The following is a 16,499-nucleotide window of genomic DNA, read 5'->3' on the forward strand; positions in this document are numbered from 1 at the left end:
ACACATTTGGATGGGGACTCCAGGGTGTTTGGAGTCCTAGTAGGTGCGGGTGGGGGGGAATGGGAGGCTGGGCTTGCTGACTCAGGGGCAATCTAAGCCATTTTTTCTGCCTGAGGAGAAGGACAATATGACACACATTCGTGTGCAGGTGGGTGCTCAGCAGTCCGTGCAGCTGAGGCAGTGGCTCTCAGACTATGCCCCCAAGCCAGGAAGTGGTGGCAGGGGTATTCCTAACAGGTCAGCTGAGGGAAGGAAGAGGTGCTCCCCATTGGGATGGGGGAGATGAACAGTGTGCCCCAGTTGGGTGAGGAAAAAGTGGTGACAGTGGATGTTGGTGTGGTGCTCAGGGTAGCAGGGGCCCAGCACTTGTCGCTCCCTGTGCCTCGTCTTGCACTTGTGTCTGAGATGCCTGCCTCATAGAAGGGCCAGCTCTGTGCTGACTAGATGAGCTGAAGGGAGGGAGATAAAAGCCGGAGAGTGAGGTGCTTGGCTGATGCAAGAGAGGTGGGAAAGTGCAGAGGTGGGACAAGACAAATGAGAAGGGGAATAACAGCCTGTTAGGGATGTGCACGGAACTGCCAGCGGCTGCTGCGACGGCGTGTGTGTGTGTGTGTGTGTGTGTGTGTGTGTTACCTTTAAGGAGTAGGGAGGGTGCTCTCCCTCCCCCCGTGTTTTCCCCACTGTCACTGTCTTTAAAAAATGGTCCCGCAGGGTGGCAGCATACCTCCTTGCACCCCCCCCAGTGCATGTTGGACTGGAAGTGCTCAGTGCACATACGTGCATGTAGCGTGCACATGTGCACTGGGCACTTCCAGTCCGACGTCCACTGGGGTGGCAAGTAGATTTTTTAAAATTTATTTGATTTCTATACCGCCCTTCCAAAAACGGCTCAGGGCGGTTTACATAGAGAAATAACAAATAAACAAGATGGATCCCTGTCCCCAAAGGGCTCACAATCTAAAAAGAAATGTAAGAGACACCAGCAACAGTCACTGGAGGTACTGTGCTGGGGGTGGATAGGGCCAGTTACTCTCCCCCTGCTAAATAAAGGGCATCACCATGTTAAAAGGTGCCTTTTTGCTAGGTATGCTGCCACCCCACCAGACCATTTTTTAAGACAGCGCCAATGGGGGGAAATGCGGTGGGGAAGGGGAAGAGAACCCTCCCTGCTCCTTAAAGGTAAACCCCCTGCCGTCGAACCGGCCGAGCCACCAGTCCTTTGAACTGGTTCAGAGGTCCGCAACAGGGCCTCTGAACCGGTTTATGCACATCCCTACTGCCTGTCCCCAAAACACACCCTAACACTATTCATAGAACTTCACAAGACTTTAAAAACATACTTACAATATTCCATTTGTTTATCTTTGGTTCTGAACATTTATCATTTCTGAAACTTCCTCCTAACATACCTGTGGCAGCCAGTTAATTAATTTGTAACTTTTAAAAATTTAATTTCTTCCAACAAAATGTTGGCACCAACAAAAAGATGATTCAGAAATCTGAAAATGTAGGTGTGCGTGCATGCGGAACTCTCCCTCTCCACCAAAAACAGATATTCTGTGGCAGGAAGAGAGAGGTATACACACACACACTCATGGTCACTGGACTGGGGCCCGCAGTGTACCAGGGCAAATGGAAATGGTGGACTTCCATTCCCAGGAGTCTCTTGCATATGAAATGCAGGACATCTGCATGCAGAAGCCTGTTTCTGCATGTGGTTTGTCTCTCCAAGGATCAGGGAGTTTGCCTTCTCTTTATGAGTTTATTTTCCTCCTCTAGAGTTCAATTTAATGAGTATTAAAGTTTCTAAATATTTTGCATGCAATTGAAAAAAAGTCCCTGAATTCTGAAAAGACTTGTGGGAAGTTACCCTGGGAATTGCCTACATCAGTGTTGGAAAGAGAACACAGGTTATCTTCCAAAACTACTTAGCTGCAGTGCTGAGTCCCCTCATCAATTATCTTTTTAGCAGGCAAGCACACAGAATCCTTGCACATAGCTTCATGCATTTTGCAGCTTCACATAGCTTTGTGTATTCTGCATTGCTTGCGCATTCATGCATTCTGCAGCCAACACATAGCTTCATGCATTCTGCACAGATAAAATATTATGAGCTTGGAGCAGTAAACCAAAGCCACCACTGGCATTAGAAGAACCCTAGAATAGAGCATAAGCCATCTAATAGCACAGTGGGGAAATGACTTGACTAACAAGCAGAAAGTTGCCTGTTTGAATCCCTGCTAGTATGTTTCCCAGATTATGGGAAACACCTATATCAGGCAGCAGCGATATAGGAAGATGTTGAAAGGCATCATCTCATACTGCACGGGAGATGGCAATGGAAAACCCCTCCTGTATTTCACCAAAGACAGCCACAAGACTCTGTGGTCTCCAAGAATCGACGCCGACTCAATGGCACAGCTTTACTTTTACTTTAGAATAGAGCATGAGGGTCAGAGTAAGCATGATTGGGAATTCCACGAGTGGAACTCCTCAAAATGTTTGTTCTTTTTCTTTCCAAAAAGCAGCTGGGGGCGGTGCAATTTGGATCAGGAATGTGGTGCAAGTGTGTGTGTGTGGGGGGGAGTGTTACCACACACACACCCCATAGCCCTGATCCAGATAGTTATCCTCAGTATTGCTGTTAGCCATGGAAGGAGAAAATTGTGTCCATAAGTTTTCCCTTCTGTTGCTAATATCAGTGGGGGAAGCACTTTGGATCAGGAATACAGCACTGGGGAAGGCATCAAACCCCCTCGCTGCAAGGTATAGCTCAATCCGGGATGGCCCCTTGTAGTTACTTTTTGACAAGGAAAGAAAATGTTGGGCCCCTTGTAGAGTTCCAGACACAGAACTCTCACAGCACGTCTCATCTGGCCCTCAAGATTTCTTCTGAAACCAGCCAGTCAGGGAAGCTCCCACACAGTCCCTGTCTTTCTTCTGCAAACAAGACTATTATAACTGCTCTGGTAACTGTTGTGCTAGAGCTCTGCAGCTGCGAGGGAAATGCACTTGGCAATAACTGTTATAGGATCCACCCTAGAACTTCACACACTCCCGGAAGTGTCTTGCTTCTCCCTTGGGAGTCCACCCTACAGTCTGAAAACTACTGATCTATATCAAAATGAAGCATCGGTTAGAAACATGTTTTAAGTCTGTTTATTTATTTTTTTATTCTACAGGATGGCTTGGATGGCTTGGGACGACCCTTTTTCCTTTTCAGGGTAGCTAATTTTTCTCTTCCCTTTAAGAAACAAACCCTCATTGAATTCATATTGTTTCACCTATTGATAAACAAACTATGATGATGAAAAAATTGTTGTTCTCATCAGAGGCCTACAGCCCAAAATATAATTGGTTATCAATATTGGCTGACATTGTCCTCAGCTGTCCGGTGACAGGAGAGCTGGGGTCCACAAGGAACCTTCAGCACCCCTGTGATGCACAATAGACTGGACATGGAAAGGAAGTTGGGAGCAAGTTTTGCATCTTTCCCTCCTTCCAAAAGCTCTTTGCACTGATATAAGCCTGTTCCTGAAGGCTGTGAGTCCCTACGGTACATACTGTACTTATACATGTGGAAAGGATTTTTGGAGAGAGGGGAGAGAAGCAAAATTTGCTCCTCCGTCCCTCCCTCTCTGCACCTGGTCTGCTGCACAAGAGGCCTTAAGTGCAGGAATGTGTAAGGCTCCTTGAAGATCCACAGCCCTCCTTGTGTCTTTGGAAGACTATGGAGAGTTCTGCTATTAATATTTATTAAAATCTATGACCCACCCTTTACTTTTATTCACTGCAGGTTGCAACAGGATTATTTTCCCCAGAAAAAGGTTTAGATCCCCACCCCACATCATACAGTTTTTATTTAAATGGACTCAAAATGTAGGCATGTTCAATAAGTAAAATGATTAAGGAATAAAGGAGCTCTACACAAATAAAGGAATTAAAATTCACTTTACAGAAAGGCAACAAATTAGCTGACATCAGTTGTGACTAAGTCACATTGAAAGAAAAAGGACTTGCGTTAGCTGCAATTAACTTGCTTTCAGTGGTGCTTCTGATCAGATCTGAAGCATGTTTACTCAGAAGCTAATCACACTGAATTAAATGGCTGACATACAGACCAATAACAGAGAGAGCAGCCTAACATAATTTCCCAACTAACTACACTGGTATACTCAGAAAGAGCCATTTTTGACCTCCTCCTCTTCCCCAAGAAGCCTTCTGTATAACTCAAAAATATATCCCTGAGGGTTCCAGAGTCCTCAGGCACATATTTTCAGATGGCAAAGAGGGCTTCCTGGGAAATGGGAGTGTCAAAAACTGCCCCTTCTTCAGGGCACCTGTGCTATTTGGGAAGTTATTCAGTTGTGAAGTTCTGTTGCTGCACCAGTGCATCTTTGCTCGGTACGTCAGCCAGTGGGGCTTACTCCCTAGTAAATGGACTCTATGATTGCATGCAGGATGGGTTAGAGCTAGTATTAAAGCTTGAGTGTGGGGGAAGCACTTTTCGTGAAGAATATTTCTCCACCACCCCTCCAATTTTTGTTGTTGCTGCAAAAATAGGGTGAAAGTCTCCACCCATTCATAGTGAACGCAATCAGTGAGATAATCAATTGTGATTCTCCATGTGACTAGACTAAAAAGCATCACTCTCACTGTCAGTTGCCCTTGTTTGCCCTCAGTGAAATGGCCACATCACCAAAATTGTATTGACCATGCAGGGCTTTCTAAAAGGAAATTTTGGAACTGCACAGTAGTGTATGATTGTAATTTGCATATTTAGCAAATACTGTTGCAACACACCTGTGAATTTTCTGTCTGTGTGCGCATATGCATGTGTGCTTTGTTGCTTAAAGTCACAATCAGAACTGAGAATTTGACAGCACTAATGTGGAAGAGTGTTCTATGCACGCTTCTCACAAGAGGCATCAAGAACTCCCACAAAACCTAAGGGAGCAGGGAAAGCAAATGCACAAATTGACCGAATTCAGACAGGAAACAGGAGGTCCCTTTACCTCCATTTTCCTTACCCGCACATCCGAATTCGGGAAATCAGAGTTGACAGGGGAAAGGGACCCGCAGTTTCTGTCCCGGAACTCCATTCTGAACCTTGGGTACAGAGTGAAGTTTGGGCACCTTCAGCTCTGGTTCTACACCACTATCATTATATCTAAACGCTGGCACCGCAGTTTTGGCCCCACAAAACCGGAGTTGAGGGAAGAAGCTCCTCCCTCACTCCAGCCCTATTGGCTGTGCAGGCTGTTCTTCTGTCAAGGAAGCCCACATAGCCAGCTTCCCCACCTCTCTGCAGTCTTGCTGACTGCTGAGAGACTGCTCTCCAGTACGTCCAAATGTAGACAGGAGAGTGGGGGGAAGGGGCATACGGACCCATGACTCCACATTACCACTGAAGGTGGCCATACAGTAGGAAGCCTATAGGCCTCAGTTCACATTGTATAATTGACAACTTTACATGACGTCAGGAAAGAGGCCCCCATGTTTTAGAACTATTTCCTTTATTTTTAAAACACTGGTGAACTCTCTGTGGAAAGTGGCAGTGGAGTCTAGTGGGCGGGGGGCGCATGTATTTCGTACTATTCACTCCACTTTTCGCATTGTTATATGTCCTTTTTATGTAAACTATCATAATACAGCTTCTGCATGACTTGATTTTTTGAATCGCACAAATGTCCTTTTGGAGCTCTGTGTGTGTTCACCACCACCACCACCATCCTCAGAGATTGCACATGGTCAATCTGGTTGCACGTTTTAAAAAGCCCTGCATGGAAGAAGTTCTCAATGGGGGGGGGGGGAAATGACACCAATACAGGGGATAAGAGGGGGGAAGAACAGCAGCAAACAGTTGTGGAAAATGTGGGATTTAAAAGGGCTTTCAGGAAATATTCCTTCTCACTCAGATGCTTATTTTCAAACCCATAATCAAAACAGGTCCATATTTAGCATAGCCATAGCTAACTACTAACTTCAGCTAGACTGGGGCTTATGTGGAGAAAATGAAAATGATTAAAAATCCTAATTATTTCCCATGTATATGTGTCCTGATCCCATATTGTGTCCTTATTTCGCATTTGTGTGTGTCCTGAGCTCTTCTCCCCCATTGTCCTCTACTGCTCATCAGGGCTTTGAGACTGTAGCTGAGTAATTAAGCAAGGGCTTAATGTTTAGCATGGAATTGTCTCCCCCTCCCTGCCTTCTTCTTCAATAGAAGTAGCATGTTTAAAGTTAAGCAACGGCCCTTGATTTCCTTTACTGAAGTTAAGGTCCTTTACTGAACCAAAGACCTAAACACTTTGAGGGCCTTCACACGATCAGTGTGAAGAGCCATAAGGGGGTTTGCGGAGAGAGAAGGCCAGCGGGGGCTACGGGGAGCAGGGGCCGCATGGCCCCCGGAAGTTCCAGGATGCTCTGTGCAAGTGCAGAAATTATAATATATAATATAATTATTAAATGGAGGTTTCCAGCGATCCCTCTTGCAGAATTAGATTGGATCAGTTTCAATCTGTGACTCCTGAGGATGTGGACAAGCTGCTTGGGGCGGTGTGGCCTACCACATGTTTTCTGGATCCTTGCCCGACTTGGCTGCTTCTATCTAGCAGGGAGATTGTTGGAGATGGCCTAGTTAATGTAAATGCATCACTGAAGGATGGTAGGTCCTCCTTGTTTGAAGGAGGCATTGGTTAGACCACTCCTAAAGAAGCCTTCCCTGGATCCCTTAGTGATGGACATTTTACAGGCCAATCTCCAAGCTCCCTTGGTTGGGTAAGGTGATTGAGAGGGTGGTGGCTGACCAGCTCCAGGCAGTCTTAACGGAAAGTGATTATCTAGACCCATTTCAAACTGGCTTTAGAGCTGGCTGTGGGGTTGAGACAGCCTTGGTTGGCCTGATGGATGACCTTTACTGGGGAATCGACGGAGTGTGACTCTGCTGGTTCTTCTGGATCTCTCGGCAGTGTTCAATTACCATCAACCATGGTATCCTTCTGGATTGCCTGGGGGAGTTGGGGATAGGGGGCACTGCTTCCGCTCCTATCTCTCAGATAGATTCCAGATGGTGGAGTTTGGTGACAGTTGCTCCTCAAAACGGAAGCTGTTATATGGAGTCCCCCAGGTCTCCATTCTGTCACCAATGCTTTTTAATATCTACATGAAACTGCTGGGTGAGGTCATCAGGAGATTTGGTGCTGGGTGTTATCAGTATGCTGATAGCACCCAAATCTACTTCTCCTTTTCATCTTCAGGAAATGGCACTCATTCTCTAAATGCCTGCCTACAGGCAGTAATGGGCTGGATGAGGGAGAACAAATTGAAGCTGAATTTAAGCAAAATGGAGGTGCTTATTGTGGGGGCTCAGAATCTGAGGGGTGAGTTAGATCTTCCTGTGCTGGATGGGGTTACATTCCCCCAGAAGAAGCAGGTACGCAGCTTGGGAGTATTCCTGGATCCAGGCCTCACCCTGGTATTTCAGGTGGAGGCCATGGCCAGGAGTGCTTTCTATCAGCTTTGGCTGATTCAACAGCTGCGCCCATTCCTTGAAGAGGATGACCTCAACAGTGGTGCATCTGCTGGTAACCTCCCGGTTCGACTACTAGTGCGCCCTATGTGGGGCTGCCTTTGTACATAGTCCAGAAACTTCAGTCAGTTCAGAATGTGGCAGCCAGATTGTTCTCTGGGGCAGGGATTCTCAGCGTTGGGTCCCCAGATGTTACTGGACTTCAACTCCCATAATCCCCAGGCCCAGTGGCCTTTGGCTGGGGATTATGGGAGCTGAAGTCCAATAACATCTGGGGACCCAACATTGAGAATCCCTGCTCTGGGGTAACCCGGAGAGACCATATTATTCCTGTTTTGAAACAGTTACACTGGCTGCCGATATGTTTCCAAGCAAAATTCAAAGTGCTGGTTAATACCTTTAAAGCCCTGAACAGCTTAGGTCCAAGTTATCTTAGAAAGCGCCTTGTTCTACATGATCCCTACCTCACATTAAGGTCAGCTGAGACCTTCTCTGTAGCTGCTCCTGGGCTGTGGAATGCACTCCTGGCAGAAATTCATAATTTGAGATCATTACTGACTTTCAAGAAAGCCCTTAAAACCTATCTGTTTGGCCTGGCCTTCTAGAGTTTTTAAATGATTGACAAAATGTTTTAAATTGTTTTAAATTGCTGCCCTGATTTCCTGGGGTTTTTTTTAGCTGTTTCAATTGTTTAATTGGTTTTACTCTGTTTTTATAGTTTGATTATAAATGTTAACTTGTTTTAATTGATTTTATCATGCTGTAAACCACCCTGAGCCATTTTGGAAGGGCAATATATAAATCTAATAAATAAATAATGAATGAATAAATCCATTCATTTCCATGGGTTTGAATGGGAAAAGAATTTGGTTGTTGGCAAAGTCAAATCGACACCTATTCTTTTCTAAAACATTTTTCCCCTGTTAAGGCTGCCACAAAGGAATGATTTTTCAGTTTTATTGCAGAAAAAAAATTATTATATTAAGTTTTAATTTAATTTTGTGTATAACATTTTCAGCCAAGGAACGGAAGGACAGTGAACAATGGAGGTGAATGAGGCTATTCAAAAGGTGATTTTTAAAATGAAAATAATATCTTTTAATCTTGTAATAATTTCTCAGTGGGATATCTCTCTCCTCCCTGAAGGCAATGGAAATTTTGCCATGGATGTGGCTTTGTTTTTATAAGCATTTTGCCTCCATTATAAGAAGTCACATTGGTAGCAGGGCTGCTCCCTGAACATAATTACACACAACTACTCAGGAAATGGTTCGTGGTATCAGCTTTAACAGCACCAAGTATCTATTGGGAGGAAGAGGAGGCTGCGTTCTATTCCCCAACTGGTCCTATAATCAGCAGCATTGAAGCTCATTGTGTCAGTCATCTGATGGGAGTGGCATATAGCATTCACTTTGATGGATCTGGAACAGAATTCAGCACTCAGACATTTCATGCACATGTAGATAGATTCTTTATTATAGTCAACGACCAGAAAACACAATAAAGTAATAATTGACATGGGGCAGGGTGGAACCTAATACAAAGTAGTTTAACTCTTGGAAAATTCTACATGCACTGTTTCAGAATCTCCCATCATCATCGCTGGAGCAAAGCATTTTTCTGTAAACATAGTAGAACATCAGATATCCAAGTAGCTGGGCTAGAAGAACATTTTCCTAAGGATGTTGCTTGCCATAAATCTATGTTGACAGATGATTTCATACAGTATAACGTAGTGTGGCAGCTAAGTTTCTGTTAATAAGAAATCTGCTGTAATCTAAAACAATTTGAGGTTCTTGCCTGCAAACAGCTCTATGGGGGCACAGGAGCATTAACAGAGTACTTTTTAGAATCAGAGAGCCAGCATGATGTAGTGGTTAGAGTACCACTAGACTAGGACCAGGGAGACCTGAGTTCAAATCCCCATTTAGCCAAATACTAACTGGGTGACTCTGGGCCAGTCACTTCTCTCTCAGCCTAACCTACTTCACAGGGTTGTTGTGAGGAGAAACTCAAGTATGTAGTACACTGCTCTGGGCTCCCTGGAGGAACAGCGGGATATAAAATGTAAAAATAAAATAAATAAATTTACCAACATATATTAACATTGCAAGTCATTCTTGATCTTGCTTTGCCTTTCATCTTTAGGAATGGGGTACACCCACACTGTACCTGTGTGTCTTATATTCAATTTTCTGCCATGAAACAAGCCACTTGGAGGGCTTGTTTTGGTGTTTGTTTTTTAAATTTGAAAAACTCAATAGTTTGACCAATCTGTTTCAAAATCTACACACAGAGTTCTGCTAACGTGTCCTACATCTGTGCCCAATTTCAGAACTCGAGGCCAATCCTTTCCAGAAATATGAAAAAGGGCCCTCTTTTCCCTTGGGGGCCCTCTAGGAGAGTGGGCACATGGTCATGGGCCCCCAGGTCCAGGCCTAATGGTGCCTCTGAGCAGGTGACTGGAGGCAAAAAATAAATTAAAATGTAATCATTTCTTTCAGAACTCAGTGGAAAATGAAAATCCATCGGTTGCCCTCCTTTTTCCATCAACTTTGTAAAACAGTTTTGAACTAAGTTTTGTTTCAAGAGACATGTTTCCCCAATGTACAAAGTTACTTATAATAAATTTGCAGCGATACATTTTGCTTGTACTGTTTTCTTTGTGTTTTCACACTATATTCGATTCCCCTCCCTTCTTGAACTGAACAGTCATTCATGTTTATCGAGAATCCCAGATTTTTAAAAACTGAACGGTGACAAAGAGGATCGATTTATTACAGTTTACTGCATAGTCACTCAAGAGCTTCTGACTGCACCTGTGTTTTTATCATGGTTTATTCTAGGCAATGAGGTCATATACTCTAATCCAGTGGGCACCAGCAGTAGAAAAGAGGATAATATACCATCAGTACAGCTATTGACAATACAATAAAACAATAAGATGGCCAATTAAATGGCAAGGTTTCTATGCTGACATTTGCCCCCGAATTATTTTTTTTTTAATGCTACCGGAAATAGTAAATCCCCTAGTATTTTTTAAAAAACATTAAGATTTACAATATTACATGTTCACAAGGTAATACTGTCACGAGATTGCTTGCAATGTCTCAAGTGCTATGCCATATGCACCCAGTCATATTTCACACCGTGTTCACCATTGCAACTGACAAATTATTTCGAGTGGGGAAACATCACATTTTTCCAATAAAGAAAAAATAGAGGTTGGCAGCTTGAAGAATGATATACTGTAACAGAAATGCTACTGTGAGGAGCGTCCACAACAAACTCAACCAACAGCTGATTGTAGTATAAACTGATAATCAGAGAAAAACAATACCTTATTATTGGCCCCAAAGTAGAGTTGCCATGCCACCCGAAATTCTGGGTTTCACCTGGATTTTAAGCATCTCACCCAGATTGCTTAGCCCACCCAGATTTCATTTAAAAAAAAAAGCAAAAAGCTAAGCTCTAGCCCTTGTAGAAACAGTTGTGGAGCAAAACGTGCAGTCACTATTCTGCTCAAAAATTATTTTCAAGCCAATTTACATAATATGCAAATTAGGTACTGGATTTGGAAAGCCAGGTTAAGCCAACTCTACCCAAAAATTTTAACATGATAAAAGCAAGCTTTCAGCAACTGCTCTAAGCAAATATCTCACAAAAGATGAGAAACTATTTTAGAATTCCTCACCTGCTGGGCCATTTTAGAAGTCCCCTCAGCATGGAACATGGCCCTTTTCACAGGACAGGCAAAAGTGGCCATGTTATTCCTTCTGAGAGTCTTGGTTTAATATAAAATATTTTAAAATTCAGCATATCAGAGATGTCCATGGCAGACATCTCTTGCCCTACATGTATGGTAGCCAATTAGAAAATGTTACAGATTTGGAGGGGAGATCATTTATCTACCCCTCCTAAAGCAGAAGTGCACAAGTAAAGCACTGCTAATTAATATTGCCTGGAGACATGGAGTTAAATTTCTAAGTCAAGTAGTTTGTTTAGGAAAAACATCAGAGACCAGGCCTGGAAACTGCCCCCACCCCACCCAGCTCGGGGGTTCTAAACCTTTTTTTAAAAATGTATTCACTGCCAAGGTTCTGGTGGCCTCGGGGGTGCTTGCATGGCCGTGAGGAAGGGTCTCCCTCTCCCCCTGCCAGCTTCCCCCCAGTTCTGTAAGGGCTGTTTTGGTCCATTCAAGCCCTTTTCCCAGTGCAAGTGGCCATTTTGGAGACCTCTGCAAATGCTCCCTGGCCATTTGTGTGGCTGGCTAGGTCATGACCCAGGCCACGCAAATGGCTAGGGAGCATGTGCAACAGTCTCCAAAATGGCCACTGCCACCGGAGCAGCCTCTAAATGGGACGAAACTGCCCTTGCAGGACTGGGAGGAGGCCAGCAGAAAAAGGGAGACTAAAGAAGGCCCCCGCAGAATGGCACCAGCACCCCTGAGGTGCTGCACCCACCCATGGTAGTGAGTTTTTAAATATATATTATTTTAAAGTTTAGAACCCCCAAACTGGCTCAAATATGAGCCAGGCTGGGTGGGTGGGTTCAGTGCCACAAAACCCAACATGCCCAGTTTGTTTAGAGTCTGGTTCCTATAATTAATTTCTAGGGCCTATTTGTGGCAAAAAGAGCTAAGGAGCAAAGCGCTCTGCGAAGGCCTACAGGGGTCTGAGTAAGAATCTCAGCAGCATCCGCATATAGGAAGATGTTAACCTGCCTATCAGCTAGCTTTGGTGGATGGCAGGATGAATTAGCTATATAATCTACAATAGGATTGCTATAATAATTGAAGAGAGCTGGAGCCAGAATACAGCCTTGCCTCACTCCCCGATAGGTGGGGATTTCTTTAGTGAGATTTACAGCCGAGCTACAGCAGACCTTCAGACATGAATTCCTATGTAGCTTATAAATCAAAAGAAGCAAACGACGGTCAATTGTAGAATTTATTAACCTCTCCCATAACTTATCTCTTTATATTGAGTCAAAAGCTGATTTAAAATCAATAAAGGCAGCATAAAGAGTAGGCTGAGATTGATTAGAGTATTTCTCTGCTAGGTGCTGTAAAACTAATGCTTGATCAATAGTAGAATAACTGGCCCTGAAACCTGCCTGCTCATGAGCCAATATCTTTCCTTCGTCCATCCAATCTTGAAGTTTGGTGAGCAGATGAAATGTGTACATCTTACCAATAACATTGAGAAGACTGATGGGACGATAATTTGATGGCAAATGCCTTTTGCCTCTCATATAGAAGGATAACAATCGCCATTCCCCAATCATTTGGGGATGAAGCCATCTGATCAATAGCTGTAAAAAGAAAGGCTAGTACAGGTAGCCACGAATCCAAGTTATTCTTGATGGCTTCTACCGGTAGCTTATTAGAGCCAGGCACCTTTCCGGTTTTAAACTGATCAACTATCATAGCAATTTCTGTATATGTAACTGGAGCCCATTTGGGTAGTGTGTTAGGATCTAGCTCCTGTTCTATTTGTGTAGATACCGAAACTGATCCCTCCCTAGCATATATAGTGCGGAAATAATCAATCAATTCACCAGCAGAAATAAGAAAAGATGGCGGAGAAGGTCTGAAAGTGGGCCGGGACATTACTAAAGACCAAAACATAGATGAATTTTTGGCCTGTGCTGCGAAAACAAGTCACTGCCAATTTAGCCTATTAGCCTCTCTTTTTTTCCTTGCAACCAAAGTTTTATAAGATTTTTCCCCCTCAATTAGTTCCTGAGAGGTAAGCTTCTCGGAGTTACACCTGTATAAATTATAAAAATTAACAAGATCAATCTTTGCCCTATGACATTCCCAATCAAACCACACTTGGGAAGATCTGGTGTGGGGCTTAGTATTTCTCGAATTAGTTGAAGTTAAAATTGGATAAAAAGACCGTAATAAACTATTATAGCTCTCCAGCGAGCTATCATTATCTTCTCTATCTATTATCCTGGCATGAATCTGCATACAGAGCTCAGAGTCTAGATGTTTAGAGACACATTCATCCAGCTGAGGAGACCCTCTCAGATGCCTGGGGTGAGATTGATCAGCTAGCCTTAAATCAATATATCAAGGGGCCCCATAGTATGTTGGTCAAATACTCTCAAATAAAGGGCATTAGGGAGATGATCACTTTCCAAGTGACTGTCTATTTTAAATTTATCCAACAGTTGTATTAAAGGTCAAGAGATAGCTATATAGTCAATCAGTGAGGGTCTGCTGCCTGGCCAGTGGGAATATTCCGCTGGGTAACCGTCCTCTGAAGCTGCATTAAGAATAAAAAGACGCAATACATCAAAAGTAACTTGAGAGTAAATCCCTGAAAACTGCAACCCATATCCTTAGATGATCATTGCAGGCGGGGAGCAATCACTTCAGTGTCAGATGGGCACTGATGATATTAAAAAGCTTCAGATCATTAGGCCCTATCCTGGCATTTAAATTGCCAGCGACAATTACATAAGCCATAGGAAAAACATTTTTATATTCTCTTATATACGTCTTCACCTTAGACTAGATACTCTTAATTTGTTCTCACTGATATGAGGGAGGAATGTATACATTGATTATTAATAAACTAGCTTTCCTGAATTTAAGCACAACTGCCATAGCAAGTTGATCAAGAGATGGAAGACAATGGATATCAGCCTGGATAGTTGTTTTTAAAAAAACAGCTAGGCCCCCTTATCAGCCTACCTCTTTTTGCGCTCCCCTTAGTTGCTATCAAGGGAACAAAACATAATTCTCCAGGGACAATTCCTGGGCCACCCAAGTTTCCTGAAAGGCTAATATGTGAAAATTATTAATGTAAGTAACAAAGCTTCCTACTGTGAGTTTTGATTTAAGGCCAACAACATTCCAAGATAAAAAACTCAAGCCTTCATTGGCCAATTCAAGTCAGTTGGCCTCAGTTGAAAATGAAGAGGTCCTAAGCTGAACCCCAGCCAGTGTTTCAGTACGTAGTAATTAGACCATCATTGGTCAAATTCGATACAGGTTCCAATTCATGTTGCACATTATGCTGCAGAGATGGGGTCACAGTTGATTTTGCTCCAGTAAACAATCTCTCTGAGCAATGGGCTTCCACATAGGTTTCACCCAAACTGGGGCTTGCATCAGTCGTGTACTTCAAAGTGGAGTGGGATGCTTTCTCGGAAGACGTGATCAAAGATCTACCATAGCTCAAACTTCTATTAACAAGTACATCTTTTAAACAGGACAGCTTTTTTATCATTTTTCCTTGATGGAAGTTTTCCAAAGCTTGCAATTAGTGCTTCCTCTTCAGGGAAGAGGAAACCATCTAAGTTTTTATGAACAACCTCAGGAGTCAATGCCACAGCTGGTTGGTCTTGAAGCCCATTGATGTGCCTTAGGAGCCGGTCTTGAGAAACTCAGATCACTCTCATATTGTAGCCTTGGAACATGTGCTGCTAACTGAGTAACCTGGAGACCATTTCCTTGGAAGCAAAGGTTATTATGGCACAAGCATTATGATAATTGTAAAACAAATATTGCACATCAGTGGCATCCTAAAGAGCAAAGGCTGTTAAAGTATATAATCTCATTAACTGAATAAGATGGAATTTACAGTCACTCTGAGCTAAAAATCCCCTAGGTTTAGGGAAATTTATAAAAGTTAATTTAAAAGGAGCTAATTGCAAATAGCATGAATTCCTATCTCCAAAATTTATAAAATTCAGTGGCTAGAATGACATGGCTGAGGAGCTGAATAGCATCTTTGAGGTAGAAGACTTTTGGAATATCTCATTCCTATGCATTATACAATCCTTCTGACCCAGGCCCTCAGAGACCTCAGATATCCCCTCAGGATGTCTTACAGCTTCACAGTTTTGACCAGATACAGGAATTGCTGTGTTCAAGCAGGATTTCCCCCCCTTCCTTATACTTTCTGGCCTTTGTCCCTGCCTGGGGGCTCTGTTTTGAGTTTAAAATATTAAAAAGTTTATTAAAGTTAATTTTAGCCCCACGCTTTGGTAAAGTAAAATTCTTTACTTTTCTTCCTCATTGGGATCTTCCTTCCCTGTTTAAATAAGTGTGTGACAGGTTGTACTAGTTTCACCTTTCTTGGCAGTGAAGAAGCCAGAGTAGAATTCAGGCTAGACGCAGGATGGTTATCATTTGCTGGTACATCATCTTTAAGGATAAGGAGTTTCATAGCTACTTCAGTGAGAGTATTTAGGAGGCTTTTGCATGCCTCCCCCCCCCAAAAAAACCCACAACCCTCTCATAAGGCGAATTTCAGTTGATCAAGTTGTAGCAAGCTTGTTCCTGTTGCTGAATTAATATTTCCACAATTGAAGGGAACCACTGATCTTGAAGGTCAGATATAGGGCCCCCAGATATAAAAGGAGTGGAAGCTTGACTTTTGGCATTACTCTCTAATAGAGAAGTAGAAAACCAAATCAGACTAAAGTCTAGGCAAAGCAGGGACTGAGTGTGGGAGATTCTACTGCATCAGCACAGGCAATCTCTTGAGCCAGATTTAAATGAATGCCTTGGGTCTCCTGAATATCTGGGAGGAACAAACAATGAGGGCCAAGTGATCTATCAATAATTGGAATATTCTCAGTCACTTCTGTATCCCCCCAAACAAAGCCAAGAGATTGTTTCGGGGGGGGGGTGTGAATCGGTAACACAAGGTTGTTTCTTCCTCTGCCTTCTTTGGAGCTCTATACCATCAACAGCTGGCAGCATGCCCAGAGTTTGATATGTTACTCTAGTCAAAACCATCCTCAGTAAATAGTGTTTGACAATTTATCTCCTTTACAAGAATATTTACTTGTAAATATTTATTTGTAAATAAGACCTTAGTCTTGTTCCTCCCACCACAGTCCACACAGCTGTAACTGTGTTAATATCTTTAGACTGAAGTGAAGGCTACAGACAAAAGTAGTGATAAGCGGAAGACGAAGATTCTTTGAATATCCACCAATAAAA

The 16,499-nt window shown here is 43.1% G+C and overlaps 1 protein-coding gene across 2 annotated transcripts in view; it reads left to right on the forward strand.

Annotated features, from left to right (window-relative positions):
* The window catches only part of NMS (neuromedin S), a 46,581-nt gene extending 36,409 nt beyond the window's left edge, over positions 1-10,172 (forward strand). For both annotated transcript variants that reach the window (XM_053313186.1, XM_053313187.1), the window contains 3 exons: positions 3,183-3,224; positions 8,550-8,601; positions 10,036-10,172. In XM_053313186.1, coding sequence (XP_053169161.1) covers positions 3,183-3,224; positions 8,550-8,588 — 81 coding nt within the window. In that variant the 3' untranslated portion in view covers positions 8,589-8,601; positions 10,036-10,172. The remainder of the gene's footprint in view (positions 1-3,182; positions 3,225-8,549; positions 8,602-10,035) is intronic.
* Positions 10,173-16,499: the final 6,327 nt, after the last annotated feature.

The sequence above is a fragment of the Hemicordylus capensis genome, chromosome 3, assembly GCF_027244095.1.
Source record: "Hemicordylus capensis ecotype Gifberg chromosome 3, rHemCap1.1.pri, whole genome shotgun sequence".
Taxonomy (NCBI): domain Eukaryota; kingdom Metazoa; phylum Chordata; class Lepidosauria; order Squamata; family Cordylidae; genus Hemicordylus; species Hemicordylus capensis.